This window comes from Perognathus longimembris, chromosome 15 (genome assembly GCF_023159225.1).
Source record: "Perognathus longimembris pacificus isolate PPM17 chromosome 15, ASM2315922v1, whole genome shotgun sequence".
Taxonomy (NCBI): Eukaryota; Metazoa; Chordata; class Mammalia; order Rodentia; family Heteromyidae; genus Perognathus; species Perognathus longimembris.
Genome location: NC_063175.1, coordinates 37558048 through 37579996, shown reverse-complemented (window position 1 = coordinate 37579996; position 21949 = coordinate 37558048). Strand labels below are relative to the sequence as shown.

At 42.3% G+C, this 21949-nt stretch overlaps 1 protein-coding gene across 5 annotated transcripts in view; it reads right to left on the bottom strand.

The window, feature by feature from the left end:
• The window catches only part of Setbp1 (SET binding protein 1), a 349334-nt gene that overhangs the window by 304351 nt on the left and 23034 nt on the right, over positions 1-21949 (bottom strand). For all 5 annotated transcript variants that reach the window (XM_048363215.1, XM_048363219.1, XM_048363220.1 and 2 more), the window contains one exon: positions 20906-21567. In XM_048363215.1, coding sequence (XP_048219172.1) covers positions 20906-21394 — 489 coding nt within the window. In that variant the 5' untranslated portion in view covers positions 21395-21567. The remainder of the gene's footprint in view (positions 1-20905; positions 21568-21949) is intronic.

The window sequence follows — 21949 nt, the reverse complement described above, 5'->3', positions numbered from 1 at the left end:
CCAGTATTTCTAAAGTTTGTATGACAAAAAACCATAGCTTTCCAGTGACCTCAAGGGTGTCTTCTGCTTTGATCAAACCATTCCTTGCAAAAGTACTTTTTTTTTTTTTTGCTTCTTTTAAATATCTAATCTCAAGAACCCTGATACTATATATTGCCTCAGGTAGATTATATTACACTCTGATTTTTACGAGCAACAGATCCCCAAGCCCACAATATTACGCACAACTCAAATACCCCATGCATTGCTGTATGGGTGTTCTAGGGACCCCTGAAATACAATAGGAAGCACACAGATCTGCTTATCATCCTTTGTGTGAGCAGGCCTCTTTTTATGAATGGTGCTATGATTTAGTTTAAGGGATATCTGAAATTTCAGCTTCTCATTCAACAACTAAATCTCATTTACCTCTGAGTCCTGCAGATTCTAACTGCTTAATACCTTGTGAATCAATTCACTTGTAATGATCTCTCCTGTCACCAGTATGTTTCAGAGTTTTTTATTTTTATTTTTTTAATCATTTATCACCTAGACTCTGCCAAAACCCTGGATTTTCTTTTATACTCTCTTTTCTCTCTCCTTATGATCTGCTCATCTCAGAGTTCCCCAGGTGACATTTTCAGAACATAACCCTGCCTACATCACTCTGGTGTCTTAAAACAAATCAAAGTTACATATGGCACGCTGAAAGTAGTTACAACTGTGAAATAACAATCGTTTCCATAACTTGGAGTTCATTTCACTTAGCATCATCTTATGTGTTCATAAGGGTATTGCTATTTGGGCTCCTGTGATCCTCTGCTGTGACTTGCCTAAACCTGTGCTAATTATTCCCTATAAGGGAGACCATAGAGTCCATATTTCTTTGGGTCTGGCTTACTTCACTTAGTATCCTGTGGTTATACCTACACTATCTCGGTATCTTATCTGAGTATATTGGAAACTGGGTATACTGGTATTAGAACTAGAAAATTGGAAGGGAATACCAAAATCAAGAGACACATGGTAAAAAAAAAAAAAAAAAAGACCAACAACTACAAAAGCAATACTTGCCAAACTGTTTGGTGTGAATGAACTGAACAACTCATGGGGCGGGGGGGAGGGAAAAGGGGAGGGGGAGGGGGGAATGAGGGATGAGGTAACAAACAGTACAAGAAATGTATCCAATGCCTAATGTATGAAACTGTAACCTCTCTGTAATTCAGTTTGATAATAAAAATATATATAATATTAAAAAAATCAAAGTTTTCAGAATGATGCTCAACCAAGACAAAACTAACTAGATCCACACTGAAGTCACATTTAATGGCTTTATATTTAAACTATAGGTCTTACTAGCTCTGGTAACAGGAAAATGGCTTAATGGCCCAATGTTTCCACTCCCCCATTTGTAAATTGGGAATACCAGTAGTTATTTTCTAGGGTAATTATACAATTATATACAATACACACATTATATACAATACACACATGAAGGCCTTGGAAACCTAGCTGATAGCAAATATTCCATGTGTCCTTGTTAGTTTCTTTTTACTGCCTAGTCCTTGTCCTCCCAATCTACTTTAGGAATCACTCTATTCCACTTCAATCTGTTCTTCTGCCACCAATGGCTTTGTGCATGTCATTTTTGTTCCTGAGAATGCTGTTTTCCCTTTTATTATCTATGAACCCTTTTGACCCTCTTGTCCCTCAAAACATACTCCAAAAGTTAGCTTCCTGCCATTCCAGAGCTTTCTCTACTTTCTACTACTCTGATTTGAAGGGCTCTCTTTTCTCTCCACTGTGTTTAGTGTACTCCTTTATAGTTTCCATTTCATTTGCCTATTGGAATCAAGTTTGTCTCATTCTTAAAAGCAGATGAAGCATCTTATTTGATTTGATATCTTTAATACTGAATGCAATGGGCATCTTAGAAAGCATGTTCATCTAATGTTAGCTGAAAAAAATGATCACTACAGGAATTAATAGCAGGTACCCATATACACTTAAACTTGATTACTTACACTTGACAGAAAACAGTGACATTCCCTCCAAACCTGCCAGCTACCCATAATTTTTAATAGATTGCAAATAAATTTAGTACAGAGAGATATCATTATATTCAGGGAGATGACAGCTCAGAGAAACACCAGTGTCTATTAGTGAAAAGCCACTAAACATCCAGAAGGTTTCTACTTTTGCTTGTCCCCCGATTGCCCTGCCTTCTGAAATAAATCAGACCATACAGCACAAGAATTTGTCTAAAGTGGCCAAGCTGTGCAAAAGTAATCACAATGGAGTACAAGTGCATTATTCTGTCTCTTGGAATTAGCATATTTCTAAGTAATGAGTCTTAAATGAGAGAAGACTTAGCTTTTCTTTCCAAGAGAGCCTTCATTAATTCTCCAGAGAGAATCTAATAAAGGACAGCAGAACAAACAAGGGAATTCATGAATGGCACTTCTAAGAACAGTCCCTCAAATCAAGTCTCTTTTTGATTGGATACAACTTCTCATGGTTTCAGATTGGGTTAGGTTTGGGCAAAATGCCAATGAATATGTAGCATACCTTGTGTATTTTGGAGTAGGTAGGAGTATTATGTAGACATTACAAAACTGAATGTTTTTGTTTTGTATCAGAGAAACAGTATGTAAGCCTGGAAATGACCTATAGTAGATTTGCCAATTACAAAACACAAAAGTGGCAAGTGGCTGGTAAAATATCTGTCAGTGACAGAAAGATATTTGCCCTTCACTTTCAAGAATCTAATTTCTAGCTAGACATGATAATGTGATGATACAATCCTAGCACTGGGAGGCAGAAGCAGAAGGATTAAGAGTTCAAGGGCAGCCTGGGGTGCATAGTAAGATCCCTGTCTCAAAAGAGCAAAAACAACAACACAGCTAATTTCAAAGCACATTGCGTGCTTTGTTAGTTTGGTATACACACCTAGGGCATGCTTAAATTATTTTTGGTTGTATTGAATTAAAGGAAACATTCTAAACATCTCAATCCATGTATGACAACCTCTCTTAGGGCAGGCCTGACTAATTCCCACCCAATGGACTAAAAGCCAATGCTGACCATTTTGCGTACAAGCAGCTTCTAGAACAGCAAGTTTAGAAATCCACTTGTATGTCCCTTTATGAAATGGACAAGACAGACAGACAGTCAGCAACAACCCTTCATGCACTTTTAAATGATAGGGAGGCGATGAGAAATCCTTGCCTCAAGAGTGGAAACACATGGAAATCATTTATTATACTTTTACCCCAAAGTAGATGACACAAAAAAGATCACTGAGAGAAAACGTAAACCTTAAAATGCTGGTTTTGTTTATACTTGGTCACACAAGTGAATGTACACACACGTACTCCTACATGCTCACACCTACACACCTGTCACCTACTCCCCACACATATCATCATCAAACATCTAAGTCACAAGCATGTGACTTTAGCAGAAAGCCTAGAGATAGTGAGATAACAAAATCTTCCCATTAAAATAAACTGCATTCTAGTTACCAAATAAACATTCTAGAAGGACTTCAAAAAGGTGGGTTCAATAAGTGAGATGGAAGCAAGATCATAGAGTTAAAAAAATAAAATAAAATGAAAGAAAAAGCTGTTGACATTCTTTGATAAAATCACCCCCAGACTGTTAGGTCAATGGCAAAGGAATTTACCCCCCAGTTGAGCCCAGGAAACAAAGGCAAAAGCCAATTGGCCAATGTGTCTGACCCATACTTTAGCCAGGCACTTTCATCCTGGGCTCTTCTCTACATAGTACTCTAAAAACAGGATATAATGGAGCACATAGTTTTGTGGCTTGAGACGTTTGCTAAAATAAAGCTTTTATGGAGATTTCTTTTATACCTTAAAAATCTCATAAACTTCAAGTACAGGTCATTTGGAATCAAACAGTTGATGGAATTAAAAAGCAATATAATGCTTACTCATGACTTCTATACTAGGAATAGGGGTCCTGTATAGCTTCATGATTAAGAACATAAATTTTGAAATCAGGCTACCTTCTTTTAAGTGTTAAGTCTTTTAGCACTCACTCTATGCCACCTGGCAGACTATTTAAACTCCCATATCTATTGTTTCTCAGGAAGGCATACATAGAATTGTTGAGAAGATTACATACAAATTTATAGGCAAAAGGGTTAGTGTGTTTCCTACTATACAGAACTCAAGAGATGGGTATTAGCATTCAATTAGTCATAGTCTCTTCTAATTATTTCCAACCATGGGCTTTACAACAAAACAAAGTTTCTGCTTTCCTTGGGAAAAAGCATAATGTGCATTGGTTCTAAAAGCAAAACAAAACAAAACCCCACAAATTACTTGTTACAATTCGCATGACCTAGTTCTTAAAGTTTAAAAATTATACAACAACTTCATGAAGCTGACTTTGATGGATTCTTCCTGTGATGGTAGAAAAATCATTTCTGAACTTAAAAGTCAAAGCACGTCAGAGTAGAAGGAATCCATTAGAGATCTTCTTAAAGTTCTGTGAAGCCTCTTAGTTCTGATTTCCTCCAGACCACCTGAGAGCCAGGAGAGGCACCTCCCCTATGAAACTTCTCATGTCTCCCTTCCCACTACTAGCCACCAGTATCACCCCAACACACTCTGCTAACATCGATTTCTACACTAAAAAGGAAATTACCTAAAATTGAAACTGCTTTAAGTCTATTATTGGATTTTTGTGGCTGAAGGAAGAAAATGGAGGAGGGGTATGGGTGAGAAATGTTGATGAAAATAGTCCAAAAGAAGTCATCATTTCCTGTAAGAGAAACCAATGTACCTTGAGCCAGTTGGAAAAATCAGGGGACTGAGGTTGGGGAGAAGGGGAGGGAGGCATCCCAGCCTGGCCACAACTTCACATAACACCATAAAGATACCAGTTAACTTCTGGGGATTCCCCACTGCAATGATCCCCACAGGCCTTTCTAGCTTTATGCCCCTGTAATTCACAAAGGTCCTGGTGAATCTCCATCACTTCGCCTCACTCTTAGCCCCGAAAAGGAATGAACTTGTGCTGTACCAAACCACCAAAGCCAGGACAGTAAGCCAAAACTTAGTGAGAACAGGCAGGGTTGAGCAGGAAGGAGAAGTAGAGGATTGGGTGAGTCAAGACACAACTGCTTTACTTCCTAAACACTTCCTCAAACTCTGACTCCCCCCTCCACACATACCCCGACCCTAGCACTGCTACACAATCCTTTGAGCTATGCAAAACAAACCCATTAAGAACCAATGCCCTGGCACAGCCAAAGCCAGTGCTATAATCATGTTATATTTTCTCGAAGATGCAAAAATTATATAAAATTACTCACTAAACTGAGCAGACACTGATGATTACAAGATTCAGGTGTTGAAAGAAAACAACAATCGAGTATCAAATCAAGGGTCTCATCTGTGTCAGAATCACCCACTCACAGTCTTCCCCATCTTGGCCACTCCCTTTGAGCAGTTACCAAGCCCTCCATGGCAAGCGGGTCCTCTGTCATCACATGTGAAACAAGTAAGTGAAAGAAAGAATGTTGTGCCACCCAGATGTAGAAGCCAGAGGGGGAAGGCATATGTATAACAACTCCATTGAACTGGCTTTGGGCATTTAATAATATTCTTTCTCATCCATGTTCTCTCTCTACCTCCAGCCCCCACCCCCAATCATTATGCAGTCTGACTGAATACCACTCAAAATATTTTCTCAATTAGAAGAGAAAACAGGAATTTGCCACTTGTCTGCCTCCATTCTGTTGCCTGTCAGCCTTCAACAAATATTTCAATCCTGGGCCTTTGCCTGCTGCTAACCCCTGTCCTCTAACCTTTGATCTTGCCCTCTTCAAATTCTCCAGCTTTTACCTTCTCTACTCCCAAACCCAGACATTCCACACCACACAGACTTGTCAGCTACTAGGTGTAACCAGAGGGAGGCCTGATAATGGCCCGAAACCCACTGGGAGTCAGAAGAACACTACTGAAACTTGTGTGATCAAATGATGATTCAAAAAAGTTAGCACATCACTATGGACAAGAGACTTCCAGTAAAGGAGCTCAGCTCTGTCACTCCACCCCCAACCTCTCCCTTCAGAGCAGAAGTCAGTCCCTAGTCTAGATGTGGTCTCCATTCCCTCAGCCTAGCTGCCTCCAACAGGAATAACACTGAGTTTCAAGTCTCAGGCAATGGCCCTCAGAAATGTTGGTGGGCTATTTTCAAGGTTGATGTTCAGTTAAATCTTACATAGTAATCCTCTACCAAGGAGTCCTCTCTTCCTAATCTCAGCAACTTCAATGGCTCTGGCTCCTCTCCCAGGCCCTTACACTCTGCATTGAGACCACTGTGACTTCCCTTCCCTGGTCCTTTTGTGGGCCCACCGGTATTGGAGGTATGCCATTTCTGCATGCTTCTGTTATTTAAGGAAGGTTGGGAATATTGAAGGAGTATTTCTTTTGCAAGGACCAGCTTCCTGTCTGATAGCATTCCTTCCCATGAAATTAATTGTGCTGTCTCTTGGCTCGTTAGAAAGGAGACACTCAGGTCCCAGGCAGCATTATGCAGGGTAAATCATGTTTAAGTAACTGAGAACTAGTGGGTCAGTTTTATCTTTTGTCATGGCTGCGACCATTATTTAGCTAGTTCTCAAAATGCCTAGCAGTGAAGCTTTCATGTCAGGCCAGTATTGAAAGATAAATGTTTTCTTCTCTCCCCACCCCCATTGCCAGCCCCTCTTCTCTGAATGCTGCAAGCACAGGGCAGCTGGGAAATAAAAGGCTTCTTTATCTGATTTTCCTGGGCAAAGGCATGGTGGGTTCAGGAGGGTTCAAGAGGAAAGCGCCAAGCTGTAATGAGATGGGCCAAAGCGAACAGGCAGGGCAGGCTCCCAAGCAAGGGCAACGAGTGGACACAGCAATCAAGGGGCTTGTCTTCCTTTTTTTTCCTTCAGCATTGTGGTGACTAGAAAGATTGGGTCTTTTTTTCCCCCAAGACAGGCACTGATTGACCATGTGATCCCTGACAAATCCTGAGACCCCATCGACCTGGGTGCTATGTCGAGCTCTGAAGAGGGAAGACTGCTCTGAGGATTTGAAAGGTTTCTCTTGGCTTTCATATTCTTTGTTTGTAACTGTCAAGCGATGAGAACCAGTGTGACCCTCGCATACAGCTATGGAGAGCACTGGCCAATGGTACAAAGACGTCTCCAGAGATGAAAGCACAAACTTTCTGGTAGCCAGAGTTTGCTTCTGATAAAGAAGGGAGACAGAAGGAGAAGGAAATCGTGTGATACCCACTTCACAATGTGGAAATTAAGGCATGGGGAAACTTTTGCTATTTAAATTGCCAAAGTCAGAGAGAAAAGTAATCATTGGTGTGATGACAAATTTTGACACAGAAAGACTCCAACTTTTTCTTGCCCTAAATTCTGTTCCTATTACATTCCCTTTCTCATAGTGTATGGTGATAATAGGTAGGAAGAAGACTTTAGCTGTTTAATTCTTTACCACTAGCCTGGACACCCTAGCTGCCTACTATAGAAGCCCTTAACTGAGTGTCCTACATGACCATCTTTCTTCCACCAGCCCTCAAGTGCCTTTGGAAGGCAGTCAGTGAGTAACCCAGGTATCATGATCTCTACGTGTGTACAGAACTCGGTTCAGCCATACACAGCACACTCTATATCTATCATGCATCACTTCTCCACAGAGATTCCAGTGAGGCAGGATTCCTAGCAGTCATGCAGCCTGTGGACCTCTACAACAGCTAGGACTTGTTCTTAGACTATCCACTGCAAACACTTGGAGGATGAATGGAGAGGAATGAGCAGTGTTTTTGACACAAAAGAATTCAACCCAATTAGTGGCAAACACTACTTCTGAATACCACTCAGAACCTTTAGTGGGCTGCTCTGATGCTCTTACTACCTTCTGCCTGTTGCTCATATGAAACATCAATTAAGAGCTTACATGCCAAAGCAAAAATGAAAGACAAGTCAGGGCAGCAGGCTGATGGAGCTCAAGAAGGCAGCTGGAGATAAGAACTAGGAATATCCCCAATAGATGTACACAGAATATCTCAGCAACCCTCCTTTTCCTTCCTGAACCAGCTGTCCTGCCCCCAAACATCCAATTCAAAGCCATCACTGGGCTCTTTTCAGCACACACATACATGTTCACACAAATGCCCCCTCACATACACATGTCCAGAAACTCTCAAGTTGGCAAACAAGTGACAATATGCAAATCATCAGAAGCCACAAAGATTTGCTTCGGTGGGGAGCTTGAACAAACAAGGAACAATTTTGCAAGTGGCCACAGATGGCTTAGCTTCTCTGCTTACAATGGACACTAACAAGATTTGCCATAACTAATTCACTCTTTCACACCCTTGCCCTGTTCCTGCACCTTCTGAGGGTGGGGAAAGTACTCTATCAGAGCCATCTGCATTTTTGTCCCTTTCTAACACACACAACAAAATGTAACTTGTTCATCCACACAGTGTATTTGTGGGTCCCATTTAAAGTGGTTAAAATAGGTTTGAGAGGAGATTGTGGTGGAAAGCAAGCATATGCTGGCTTTTCCCATTCGCCGTAGTTCCCAGAAAGGCTTATCTGGAGAAAGGGTGGAAAGAGGAGATTTACTGCAGCCTGTGCCAAGCTGGGGAACTCAGTAGTGGGATAAGAATAAACAGTAAAACATACACAGAATAGAACAGTCTAGAAACAGCAGGTCAAATCCTAACTTTGCATAAGGTGACAGCTGACCTGAAATAAAGGAAGTAAACCTTGGCCTTATGAAACAGAAAAGATCATTTTATTTATGAGCTTTCTATGCATTCTACACTAGGCATCACCAGTAGAAACAAACCCTCCCAAGGGAAAGGCTGAATTGGGACTCTTTGTGCATACTTATGCTCTTCTTTATTCAAGGCCCTTTCCAGCCAGCTTTCCATAAGGGTCCCTAAGACACTTACGAATTCCTCAGAAGACAAATCAATGAATTCTTCAGAAGATAACTGAATTTCTCCAAGTAGCCAGAATCAAGAATGTTGAGGCTGTTTCTTCCTGAAAGCTCTCTCAGCCTCTTCAGTGGGATCACAAAAACCAAGGGCCCTTACGCTATTCACTGGGTGCTCCTGTCAATTGAGGCTCTGTCCCTAGGCTCACTCTTCTTTGGTGCTGCTGTCTGATGACTTACTAAAGGAGCTCATTGTCTATCTCACTCTCACCTCCTCATGGAGGTAGGTGGCTTCCATTGCTGCACTTAGGAAAGCTCCAGTCTCTCTAATCAGGTCTACTAAGGCATGCATTCCCAATTTCACATGTAAACCCCACAGGCTAACAGGTCGAATCTGTTTACCACAACCAAGAGGCATTTCAACATTTTGCACAATGCTTCAAATGATAGCCCTGACCACCTCTCCTAAGCCCCCTGGTAAATCCGATGCTTTGCTCAAACCCAATCAGCATTGCCACTGCCTTCATCACCACCACCTGGAGATGCTCATCTCCCAGCATCTGACACGGCACAAGTATCCACCCTTAGGCCCAAGCTCGCCACCAAGATGGAAAGCTCGTAGATCCCTATCAAAGTCAAACAAATCTGTAAAAGGCAGAAGTGCACTTCTGCATTCTCTCATCTGCCACCATTTCCCAGTCTTCATGCATAGTAGGTGAGGCCAACTATGCTTACTTTTTTCAAATAAATATGCATATGGGACCGACAGCTGCCAGCTATTGAGTAAACTAAAGCAAATTATTGTCCCAATGATTGGCTAAAATTCATTTTTACAGATGAGTATGTTCCCATTCACTTCCATATCGATATCTACATATATGAATAGGTATATCTATGGTGCTTTCTTGGAATACCAGCGTTAGAAACTGCTTCAGCATCTTCTGTTGCAGTGTCTTCATGTCAAGATATGACATCTGAAAAGCAGAGGCAGGTGCAGAAACACAGGTGGCCTTGACCTAGGATCTATTAGAACAAGCATCTTAATTAATTTCTATCTTCATAGAGGTTACACATACACATGTGTAAGCATATATAATGCTGAACTGACCCTAAATGCACACAAAGCACACCTCCCTCTCCTCAGAGAAACATGAAGGAAAGGTACGGATGTCTGAGGGGCCCTCCCAATAATCTCTTGAGTACTTCTTGACCATCATTTTTCTAATTGTCCTCCCATCCAGTTCTTTGCCTCCACTGCGTACAAACCATATGTTGTGACCCTGAGTCCCCAGAGATGAACTGTCCTCTCCTGTGAAAAATAAGCTCCAAGGACCACCAATTATCCCCCTGCATTAAATAAGATGAACGGAAGCAGCCATGGCTGCTCCCTGTCAGAACCCAGTCAGGAAGGAATCTGCTGCAAGCCTAAAATTGGGAGCAAAGGTCAGCTGTCATTTAGGAATGAAGCCAGTAGGAAAGACTGCCATCCAGAGGTTCAGCACCTGCTCCTCCCCGGAGGAAGGGAGGGGCACAGCTGGCCAGGCGGAGGCAGGCTGGATCCAGGCCTGCCTGCACTCCTGGGGTGTCTTCAGTGGCTCCAACACTAGTGGAAAGATAAGAATGGCAGGTTGGGTCTGCCCAGAGTACGCACCTTCTCCTCATCTGGAGGGAGAAAGCCTTTGTCATTCCCCCAATCCCGGAAATGCTGTCAGTGCCAAAAACCCATGCTATGCCATGTCCTCCCTCCATGCATTCTCATTACTTACAGGCCCCACAGTTGTACATAGTTGGCCCCCAATAAACTGTGCCTTTACTGAGTCTTGACATTCCCAGTTTCTGAGATATCTGTTCCTATTTCCAGTACCACTTTTCCTCGATTATGTTCCCTCTGCCAAAATGTGTGAGGTTTTTCTCAGTGTCTTGCCAAATTTGTTATTCTCTCTCCATCGCCCTATGCTGGGTATCTCAAGGACATCCTCTGGATTAAAGACATCAATACCATAAGGCCACATGTGTCTTCACATGGACACTAGACCAGGTACATATCTTCTGCTCATATTTTGCTCTGCTTAAAGAGGTGTCATGTCTCTCTTTTCTATTAGGCCCAAACTGTCCCTATCGCTCAATGAAATTGACCAGTCAGTCAGTCATGAAGTATTTTTTTGAATCTCTGACATCCTCCTTCCCAGCTGAGTTGCTACAGAGAAGCCTTTCTGTCTCAATTCCTACTTTGATGTAGCTTACAAGTCAGACAGACAGCATTCCCCCAATGGGATGTTTAAGGAACAATACCTAGTTAAATCTCTGCAATATTGCCTGGCACGCAACAAACAGTTGTGAAGAGAATGCCTTTGATTGAGTGATTGAATCAATTAATGAATGACTCACTGATGCTGAGGAAGAGCACACTTCACGTGGGACAATTAGCATCAGCAGTGGCGTCCAAGAGCCATTCGGCTGCAAGAGCAGGCAGCACAGGCTCAGCACGGCACACTGTTTGGAGATGTCAGACATTCTCCTTGCTATATTCTGCTGTTCCTGCACTCACAACTCTGGAATCTGTAGTCCATAAAGAAAATAAACTCTGGAGAAGGACTCTGAGCTAACTGGAGCACAGACTGCATTCTCTGTCACAGGGGCAGTTTCTGTGCTCAAGAGCCTGTATGTGCTGTCTCCCAGTCTGTGACTAGCCATCCCTCGCCAGTCCTTTGTCACATCCAATGTGGCCACATGCTAACTTCTGTCTTTTCCTAATTGCTTTGGACAAGCTTTGCTTTCATACATAGATTAAATTAGGAAAGGAAAGAAGGGAGAAAACATTTAGTAAAAGCGCTCTCATGTTGCATGGCAAAGAGTTGAGTACATTGCTCAAGGAACATTGCTCCACTTCTTAAAATCCATGGAAGCCTACAATGTATTTTAAGAAATTAAAATATGCACATGCAAATGTATGTGCATACGCACACATTTTAAGTCATCTAGGAAAATATTACATCCTATGAGGAAGGATGCAAGACAAGTCTCTGGCCTCTCTTTCTGTCTCATTTTCTTTCTTCTCTGGCTCTCTTTCTACTGGGTTTGTTCTGCTCTATGTCACTGTAGGGGACTCCTCAGGCGCCCAGCGCTCTGAGGTCATAGGCCCAGCCCAACAGTAAAAGGAAAAAGAGCAATACTATGTTTACAAGCAGCTTTATGAATTTCATAGATTTTCAACAATAGGCTGAATTCACTATGTGTGGACCCTACCGTTCCTCACCATAAAGTAGTGAACACACCTCCTCCTCCCAGAAGCTCCCAAGTAGAGGTGGAAGTACCTGCAGGGAGATCAGATGCCAAAAGCTGCCAAAGACTTCTTGGTAATCAGTACTAATTTGATAAAAACTGGGGGAAGAAAAAGCAACCCTAGAAAAGCACTAGCTCCAGTGATATCAGATCCTATAAAGATTTGACCAAGTGCTCTGGCACCTGTGATGTCTAACTGTTGTGGTCTTGTTTTATATAGAAAGAGCTAGAAGGACAGAAATGACCTAGCCAGAGGTATTCCAGAATGCAGGGTGAGGAGCAAACGTCTAGCTCCCTCCTCAGGTTTTGCACTCTGTGCTGGCTTGAGGAGCCCCATCAGCTGCTCAGGAGTCTGCAGGGCAGGTACACTACCACCATCACTTCCTGGCTGCCTTGCAGTCCCAGGTGACTTACTAGCAAGTCAGTGAGCCTCACTGTGTTCATCTGTATAATGGGGATAAGAGCATCTCCCCAGTGATTGTGGGCCCAATTTGGTGGCAAAGTTCCCAACTACTCTATATACCAACATGATGGCCACTATTCTGCCCAGGACAGTAACTTGAACAGCTAATGGCTCAGGCTTCCCACCAAAGAAATTCTCTGGGGCTGCTGATAGGGAGGTAATGTTCTCCAGAAATAATCCACACAGCCTGAAAACTGGGCATCCGGGCAGCAGAGGCCTGTGAAAAGAGGCTTGTGAAAGAAGGCCTACTCTACCCTGAAGCACCCAATGGATCTTGCTGAGACTCTATTAGGACTAGTTTCATTTTTGTAAATCTCTATTTTCAGTTTTTGTGTTCTTTTGTTTTTCTCCCCTGCCAAGGGATTAATGTGCAGGTTCTTAAACAAGAGGGTCCCCGTTTACAGCTGACAGCAGCAGCTGCGACCTCTGACTATCCTGCGGAGTGGCAGGGAATCGAATCAAAAAGAAAGGCAAGTGGACAACCTTTCCTCCAGGGAGCATGAAACACAATACCAGCCTTTAGCCAAACCCAGCAGACACCAGCCCTGATTGGAGGTTGCCTTGGAACAAAGGGAAATTGGTATTTAAAAAAAAAAATTCTGAAAGCCAACTCAGCAGATGGTTTCTTCCTGGGCTCCAGGAGGGTAGGGGAGAGGTGGGGGGCAAGGGAAGGATGCTGGGATAACACAACTGCCACCATGATACAGATGACTGAGAAGTGACAAAGATGGGGAGGAGGACTGACCTCTCACCCCAGAATTTCACAAAGGGCAATTACACCATGTGGCGGGTATCTGGGCCCAGCGGCTGACCATCGCCAACCTGCAGCTGTTGTCAGTCAGAACCATGCAGGGGCTTTATTAACGGCAGAGGAGAGAGAGCTGGCACTGAGAAGATATTAGAAGAGGCAATAGGAAAGTTTAATTAAAGACTACAGTTCGTTAGAAAAATACAATAGCATGATTCTAAAGAGGAACACCTTCTAGTTCTGTGGCCCCATTAATATTTCACAACCACTTCATAGCTCATTCACTCAGATAATCTTCAGAATCATAGGTGGAAGGAAGAGAGACATTGCTAATGTCTCTTTTAAATAAGAGAAACAGATCCAGTTGTGAGAGGCAGAATGAGGACTCAAGCTCAAAACCACTAGCTTGGAATAGTCTTGTTTTTTCTAGACCCCATTTTTTGGTACTTCAGAACAAGACAATTGAGAAGATCCTGTAAATAACTCTAGATGAAGTCCTATTGAACTTGTTTTCCCACAGCCCTGGGCACACTGCCCCCCCCCCCCACACACACACCCATCACCCTGTCCGTGCCTCTTCGTAGCTAAGAGCTGCAGCATGCTTTCCAGTAGGAAGATAGCTGTGGGCAGAAAAGAAAGAAGCTGTGGGTTTGGGGATGTTGTTGCAATGCTGAGATTTACCCACAGACTAGGTATGGGTGGCAGAAACAGGCAAGGGAATATAAGTTCTGAACTCATTTCCAACATGAAAGACCTACCAGCCAGAGAGCAGAGGGTAGAATCTTCTAATGATGGAGGCCTGCTGCTGGAAACCAGACACCTGAGGGCTTAGCACCTTCAATTTTCCAACCTAATCTCTCAGTAATTAGTTGTAAACTTTGAAAAATCATTTTTATAATCCTAAGAGTAGGCAAGGCAAGATAGTTAAGGTGAGGCTCAAGAGTGCAAGATGTCTTCAGAGCAAGGTGAAAATCGAGAAATCATGGTTTGAGGTCAGTCCAAGAAAAGTTTACAAGACTCCATCCCAACCAATGGCTACATGAAGTATCACAATTCTGGTATCCTAGACACAGAACAAATACAATAGCTGGGGGGCAGAGTTGGGATTTGGTCATTCCCAGCAATTACAAAGGCACAAGTAGGAGGATTATAGCTTTGGCTACCCTGGGCATAAAGTGAGAATCTAATTCAAAAATGACCATGCCAATAAGGGACTGGAGAAATGGCTTAAGTAGGAAAGCACCTGCCTAGCAAATTTTATAAAGCCCTGACCTTAGTCTTCAGTACAGCAAATAAATAAATAATAAAATTAAAAAGTCCATTCCCCATCTCACCATGAGGAACAACTCCTTTAAGTTGCATCCCCAACAACCACATTCAGTTGTGGAAAATGCCATAATTCCTTAGTCGAATTTCATTCACAACACTAAGCAAAGGAACCAACTTGCCTGGCATAAGAGGCTGCTACACTTCTGAGAGAATTTATATTTGTAAATAATTACTTTTTATTGGCAAAGCACAGTGGCTCACCTTGAGGGACAGAGTCACTTACCTACCACCTTTCCAGAACGTTCTACCCACTCCCACTTAACTTTCACTGTGAAACTGGCCAGAAACTGGGAGGCAAAGACCATCTGAGAAAAAATACTCAAAACAAGGTCAGAGAAAGCACACGGAAGCACAAGCTGCAATTGATACTAATGATGATTATCAAATGGCCTCACAAGGTGGGAACTGCTTGGGCTTTTCAGAGCGAAGAAAGGCCTCCATTGTTTCCCAGGTAAGGTCAGAGGCCCACGGGAGGTGAGGGAAGTTAACTCTGGAAGGGACAGGCTGACAGCTGAAACTTTAGAAAGAAATGATCTTCCTAAGGCAAAGAGCCATGAGTAAGCGAGAAAGAGCCCTAGAAAAGACAGCACATCTCTTGCCACGCAAACATTTCGTGTTCCCTGTTCTGACACTTTGAACTAAACACGAACACACCTTCAGCCAGGGGCCCACTGCTTCTGCAGACAACACTTGTCCACTTCACTATGATGACCAAGAGTCCAGCTGCATGGGTGTCTGAAAGCTGTGTCTCTCTGTCTGTACACATCTGGGAACCTGGCTCTTTCTGCCCTCTCCTCTGGCAGCCTTCCTCACTGATCCTTCCTTGGGGAAAGTGCCCAGAACCTAACTGCTACTTTCTACGTCACTCCAGGGCCATAGTTGAAACCTCATGCTCAAGCTGTTGGTCCTTTGCAAAATATAATACAAACTTGTAGTTCACTGTGGGGAAACAAATTGTCTGAAGACACATGGTTTCAATGTCTTCTGCTGTTGGTTTTCTTTATTTACTGCTCTCAGATAGGAGCCTGAACCAAAGGAGCATCTAGCTGGGAATTTAGGGCAACCTCCCATGCTCCCGACCCTGGCTATACTGCAGGGCCCAATGACTTCCTACCTAAGGTCCATCCTGTGTAGTGATGAAGCGAGGCAGGTGCCAGGTGTTATGGGACATTCTGTATGTTAAAGTTTGATAGTCAGATGCTTCCAACTTCAAGTTGTTTTACTTAGAAGTTAAGGGATGGTAGAGGAGAAGGCAAGAAAGGTCAGTATTTCTTGCCTTCAATTTAAAATTAAAAAAATGAGATGCAATAGAAGGTCAACTGGAAGTAAAGCCATAAGCAAACGTTCTGAACATGTGCAAGTTCAGTGGTTGAGAAGGGTAAAGGGGGTAGAGCTATTCTGCAAAGGCCAGCAGTGTGCTATCTGTCAACAAAGCCTTACTTGGTGGCTCCTTCGACACCACATTAGAACTTTCGTTCTGTGTCATCTTTTGTGCTTAGCTGATTTCAGAGATAAATGACCACAGAGAAAAAAGACATTTGAAACGTCTCTGAATAGATGCCCACAGTAACTCTTCTCCCTCTGCCAAAAGCGAGCCTTGATGATAAACCATACCAGCAGACCCTGGTGAAGATACAGCAACAAGACACTGAAATAGCCTCAACTAATACCTGCAGCACAGACCTAGCATCCAACAGGTCACAGTGCCTCCCTCAGAGAGGGATGGCAAGTAGGAATCTGAGCAGGGCAAACTGACTGAGGGGGTGTTCTAAACAGCCCAAAGGCACTTTCTGGAACCTTTCAGTGACACCTTTCAGAAGGTGCTAGTGTGGTACTCCATTTTCAAGCAGTTAGGACAAGTCTTCAATGTTTGAGTGATTTATTTGCCCAGGGCTTAAAAAGCCAACAGGTAAAAGAACTCAGGTTCCAGTTCAGAATCTCTGGCTAGAGGAGCAAGAGAGAGCTCATCGTGGAATCTAGCCTAAACACCAGAGTATGCTGTCCACACCTGGAAAATGATTCTGTGGCTGAATAGCAAGCACATGGTTTTTTCCCTAGTCCCTTTGTCAGCTTGGACCGCAAAGGCATAGAAAGCACCAAGTCTTTCTCTCCATGGAGAATCCCCAAACCCAAGAGGGAACAGAGTAGCTTGATGTTGTAAATACCAGATAATCCCCAACTCAGAAAAAAGTAAAGATATAAGAGGAGTGCAATGTGGGGATGATCAAAAATTCACAGAATATCATCTTAGAACTCTGTTCCTGTTTTGTCTGCGAAAACGCTTCTAGAGACTCAGTTTCATATTCTCTGGGGATTTTTTTTTTAATTGACTTTCCTAGAAGGGGACCATGTCTCTTACCTGAGTGATACTAAAATGAAAGAGTGTAGGAGTTTTAACAAAGAAGCTCAATACATCCTGAGCTCTCCCTCAGCCTTTACTTCCTAACAAATGCTGTTTTCACACATGGTATACCATATTGATAAGAAATCTTCCCCCAAGAAACATCTCCATCCCCATCCTAATTTCCTATTGAAAAAAGGAGAAAGATACACTAGTTAGAGATACCCATGCACCCTTGGGACAGGGCATTTGCATGAGTCTGTGTTCCCTGATCATCTACAATGCCTCTCCAATTTAAAGGTTTGGTCCTAGGTTTGAAATTTGGAGAGAAACAAACTCCAGAAGATGCTAGATATACATCTATCTACTCATGGTAAAGCTAAGAACTCCTGTAACCAATGTCAACCTACCAAAGAACTAACATGTGGTATGTAGGTCACATTGCCATTTTCCTATGGACCTTTCATTCACAAAAACCAAGAAAAAGAAAATCATGCAGAATCCAACATAAGCAGTCTTTTGCCAGAGGCTGGTAAACAATCACTTGGACGAAATTAATTGGTTTACTTAGAAAAATACACACATAATGCAACACCCAATTTCCTTGAGCCTCTAATTAAACTTGGAGGTTGAATAATGAAAAGCAAACCAAAATGAAACAAAACTTGTTATCCTGAAACTTCAGGTCTTTTCCTAAGTCAAGGGTTAGTGACATTTTTTATAAAACCAGATAGCAAACAGCTTAAACTCTGCAGATGACTGTGTCTCAGTTGACCCATCTCAACCCTGTCACTGTAAAAAGAAAAGTAGTCACAAAGTGCAAACAAATAGATTTGGAGCTGTTGCAATACCGTTTCATCTATGGAGACTGAAATTTGAATTTTCATATGGGCTTACTAACCTATTTCCAGCTATTTTTTTTTTCTTTTAACCTTTTTAAAGTGTAGGAATCACTTTGTTTGCATGTGAGTTGTACAAAAACAGGAAGGAGGTGGGATCTGACTCAGTGGCTGTGGTTGGCCAATCCCTGCTGAAAGTCTGCACACACAAACAGATGACTTCCAAGCAGGAACCTCCACCAGCAACTCCTCTAGAGCTCCTGGCATGGGAATGCATTCTCAGGGATGGCTCCCTGAGCACTTCTTCAAAAGTATACTTACTTCATTAAAGGAAAAATAAGATCCAGAAGATAGTATTTTAATGCCACACTGATGTGACATTCCAATGGCTATGTCTGAGGACTAGATGCTAGCCAATTCTTACAAAATATCACCACTGTCCTTTCTCTAGTCCAACAACTGATCATGTATTTCTTCTTTACACAAAAGCAATTCTTCAACTGTTGACACTGAGTTTTTCCACACAAATCCTAGGCAAAAGCTCCACATCTAAACCTCAGCTTCAATTTTTGCTTATTTCCAAGTTTCAAAACAACACAAATTTGAAAATTAAGTTAACATTCTAATCCAATACAGAGCCAAGAATGTTTTTTTAATCATCTATTACACCTCCATGCTGTTAACTTTATTCATTCATTTCTGCTAGGTATACAAAAAGAACGTAGTAAGGACAGTGATACATCAAGTAGGAATAAGCTCCTGACAATCGAGGATTTTTAAGTATATCCATATCTCTGAGTCATCATAAAAAGATACTATATATTGAAATACAACTTTTCTCCTTCTCTCTTTCTCTCTCCAATTGTTGAGGCATAGAAATGTTTATGTAACAAGTTACATATTCAAATATGTGATTTTATCTCCCTTTCCAATGAAGCCTTCAAAGCTCATCTAGTTTTGTGGGTGAGAATGTCCAGCTTGAGGAAATTGGACAGGTATCATAGCAAATTACAGTTTTAAAGTTCATCCTATGTCACAAATTCCACAGCATTACCCTGTGTCATTCAAGTGAGTAGAAGGCTACGTTTGGGAACAACTTGTGACTTTAAGTAAAGCAGTACCTGGAATGGAAACTTATTGTTTCCAAAGGAATGAGTTTGCACTGGCATACCCCAAATGGGGAGTTGTTCCCCAAATCCTGGCAGTCATGGAGATGGAGGGAAAACAGTTACTATAAATAACAGTTTTGAGGATTGCCCACCCCACAGAAACCAAATGACATACAAAGAACTGTAGAGCTCAGGGCCAGGAATAGAAATATTCATTCTCAAAGCTGAAGAGACCCAACTCCAAAGCAATGCTTCACTTTCTAAGTAGGACATGTGGCATTTTCATGCAAGAAGCATAGAATTTTCTACAAGTGTCAAGTGTCCATCCTCCCTTTGGTGATATGACAGGGAAACCAGAAATCACAGCAAAGTCATAGAGAGGAGAAAGCATGACCTCTATGTTCTGGCAAAGCAAGCCAATTTCTAAATACTTCTTTGTATCCCAAAATGCTCAAGTTGTGTGACCAACTGTCCTTGTTTTCCCAAAACTGAGATAATTTCTGAGTGCAGGAGTTCCAGTTTTAGAATCAGGACAGGCTTATTGAGCCAACTGTGTGGAGTTAGTCACTCTAAAGAGATGCTTCTAGCTCTTCTTTTCTTATTTTAAATATATCAAATTGGCCAAAAGGCTGTGAAAAGACACAGTCCTATATTAGAGAATTAATATGACTCCAATGATTTCATTTAAAATGACTATACCACAAGACTAAGAGCATAGCTCAAGTGGTAGAGAATTTGCCTAGCAAATGCAAAACCCAGTTACCATCAAAAAGAAGGAGATGGAGAGGGGGAAGAAGAGAAGGAGCAGGAGGAAGGGAAGGAGGAAGGAGAAGAGGAGAAGGAAAATAATGACTGCTCCAAAAACCACTGGTAGCAAAAATATTGCATTTCCTTATAACCTCTGGGTCATAAGGTCTCTATATCTCTACCATTTTAAATTAATTTTGGTAAAGTAGCACAAAAATAAGAGAGAAAGATTCTAATGAACACTTATTACTTTGAACCTCAAATCTCTGTCAACAAAAGGGCAGCATTCCACAGAGCAGTCAGTCTTCTACGATCATAACTAGGTGATTGTACCCATTCCAGGAAGAGGTCGTTGTAAGATCCCAAAATAAATCCAATGAACCATAGAAACATTGATTTCCAACCAAGTGACGCCACTAACTACCTTTAGTGGCTCTGAACATAAGTGTATGACTTCTGTGAAGAATATGACAAACAGCCAGGATCACACCATATCTAGCCTTAAATATCTGGGATCTCTCAAAAAAAAAAAAAAAAAAGATTCAAGCCAACTGCCTGCCCCTTCTCCAGTTTTCCTTAGAATTTCTCTAATGTTTTTCAGTGGTTTTTCAGAATGATCTCTAGGCCCTTCAAGAACATGGGTTACTATTAAGACAGCTTAATCAGGTTAGCGATTTATCTTTAAAAAGACATATGGTACCAATGACTAACCCAAAAGGAAGTATGAAAAGTCCTGACTGCTCTGATTGGCCAACTCTTAAACTTGAGAACAAATGCAAATGTTAAAGCAAAGGAAATAAAAAAGAAAACCACTTCGTTTAAGGCTAAGGTGACCCAGCTAACTGGATGCTATACAACAAACAGGAACACTCCAGAATTACAATGGCAGTAGCCTCTTCAACTCCAGGTAAGGAGAAAATACAATAATAAGCAGGACATTATACCACGGTTATGTCAAGAAAAACGCTTTTCCTTCAGAGACCCTAAATAATCCACCAAGGAGAATGGCGAAACAAAAGTAAATGCTGAAGTAGACTTTGAATAGTTGTGAATACAGCAGAGAAACAAATAAAAAACAAATCTGTCAGCAAGGGCTTCCTACCTTCTTTTTGGAGTGGCTTCTCTCTTCTTCCTTCGTAGCTTTGCTATTTTTCCCAGCACGGGACACCTTCTGGTCTCCAGACTGCTTGATGGTGATCTTGATCTCAGGTGGGCAGATATAGTTTTCCAGATTCTTTGGGGGTTTCTTAGCCCGCTTTGTGGTCTGAATCTTCAGCTTCAGACTCCCTTCTGTGAAATTTGCCTCCTTGATGGAAAACTCCTGCTCTTCCAAGCCATCTCCTGCCACCCATTTCTCACTGTCGGCATTAGAGTTGGAGTCCACATCGCGCCCTGAGCCCAGTTCGTCCTCCTCCTCCGGCTCCATGCGCTCTCCGCCCACTGGGAGGCCCTTCCCAGATCCGGGAGAAGAGAGCAAGGTTTCTCCCGCACAGCCAGGGACAGATGAGGGTTTGGCTGAAGAGACTGACAGGAATTCCGACTCGCCGCCCCCTCTTTGCCGGGAGCTGCTTAGCATTTCTCTGGACTCCATGACAATCCCACTGTCTTCAGGAGTTCTCAGGAGGGAGAAGGGGGAAAGGGAGGAAAGGTAGGCTCAGAACGAGTGGACACTCAAAATTCCAAAAACAAAGGAGTCCAGTGGCTGGGCTCAGAGTCCCATGGATGGAGACACGGTGAAGTGTTCAGAAGAGATCAGATCTGCAACTGAGAAGCAGAGAGATGATTAGCTATGACAGGAAGGAACATGATACTCAATCTAAGTTCCACAAGTCCCTTCCCGCTTATCTATAACATCAGAAGGGAGGAATAAAAGGACGGGAAAAAAAAAAAGTCAACCAGAATCAGTACATCCTAAATTGGATTACCACTTGGAGCAGAGGGGGAAAACACATGTATGTCTTTCATAATGGGTTCTTATTCATTTTTATGGCTGCAGGCCCAAGAAAAAAGATAAGCAAGGCGAGTCCTCCAGCCAGAAACTAGCTAGAGGTTTCTTACACCCAAGCCACATCTAGCTGAGTCACCAGCAAAACCAAACATGACGAAAGGGAAGTCTGAAGTGTTCATGCTCAGGTCTGTGGGAACT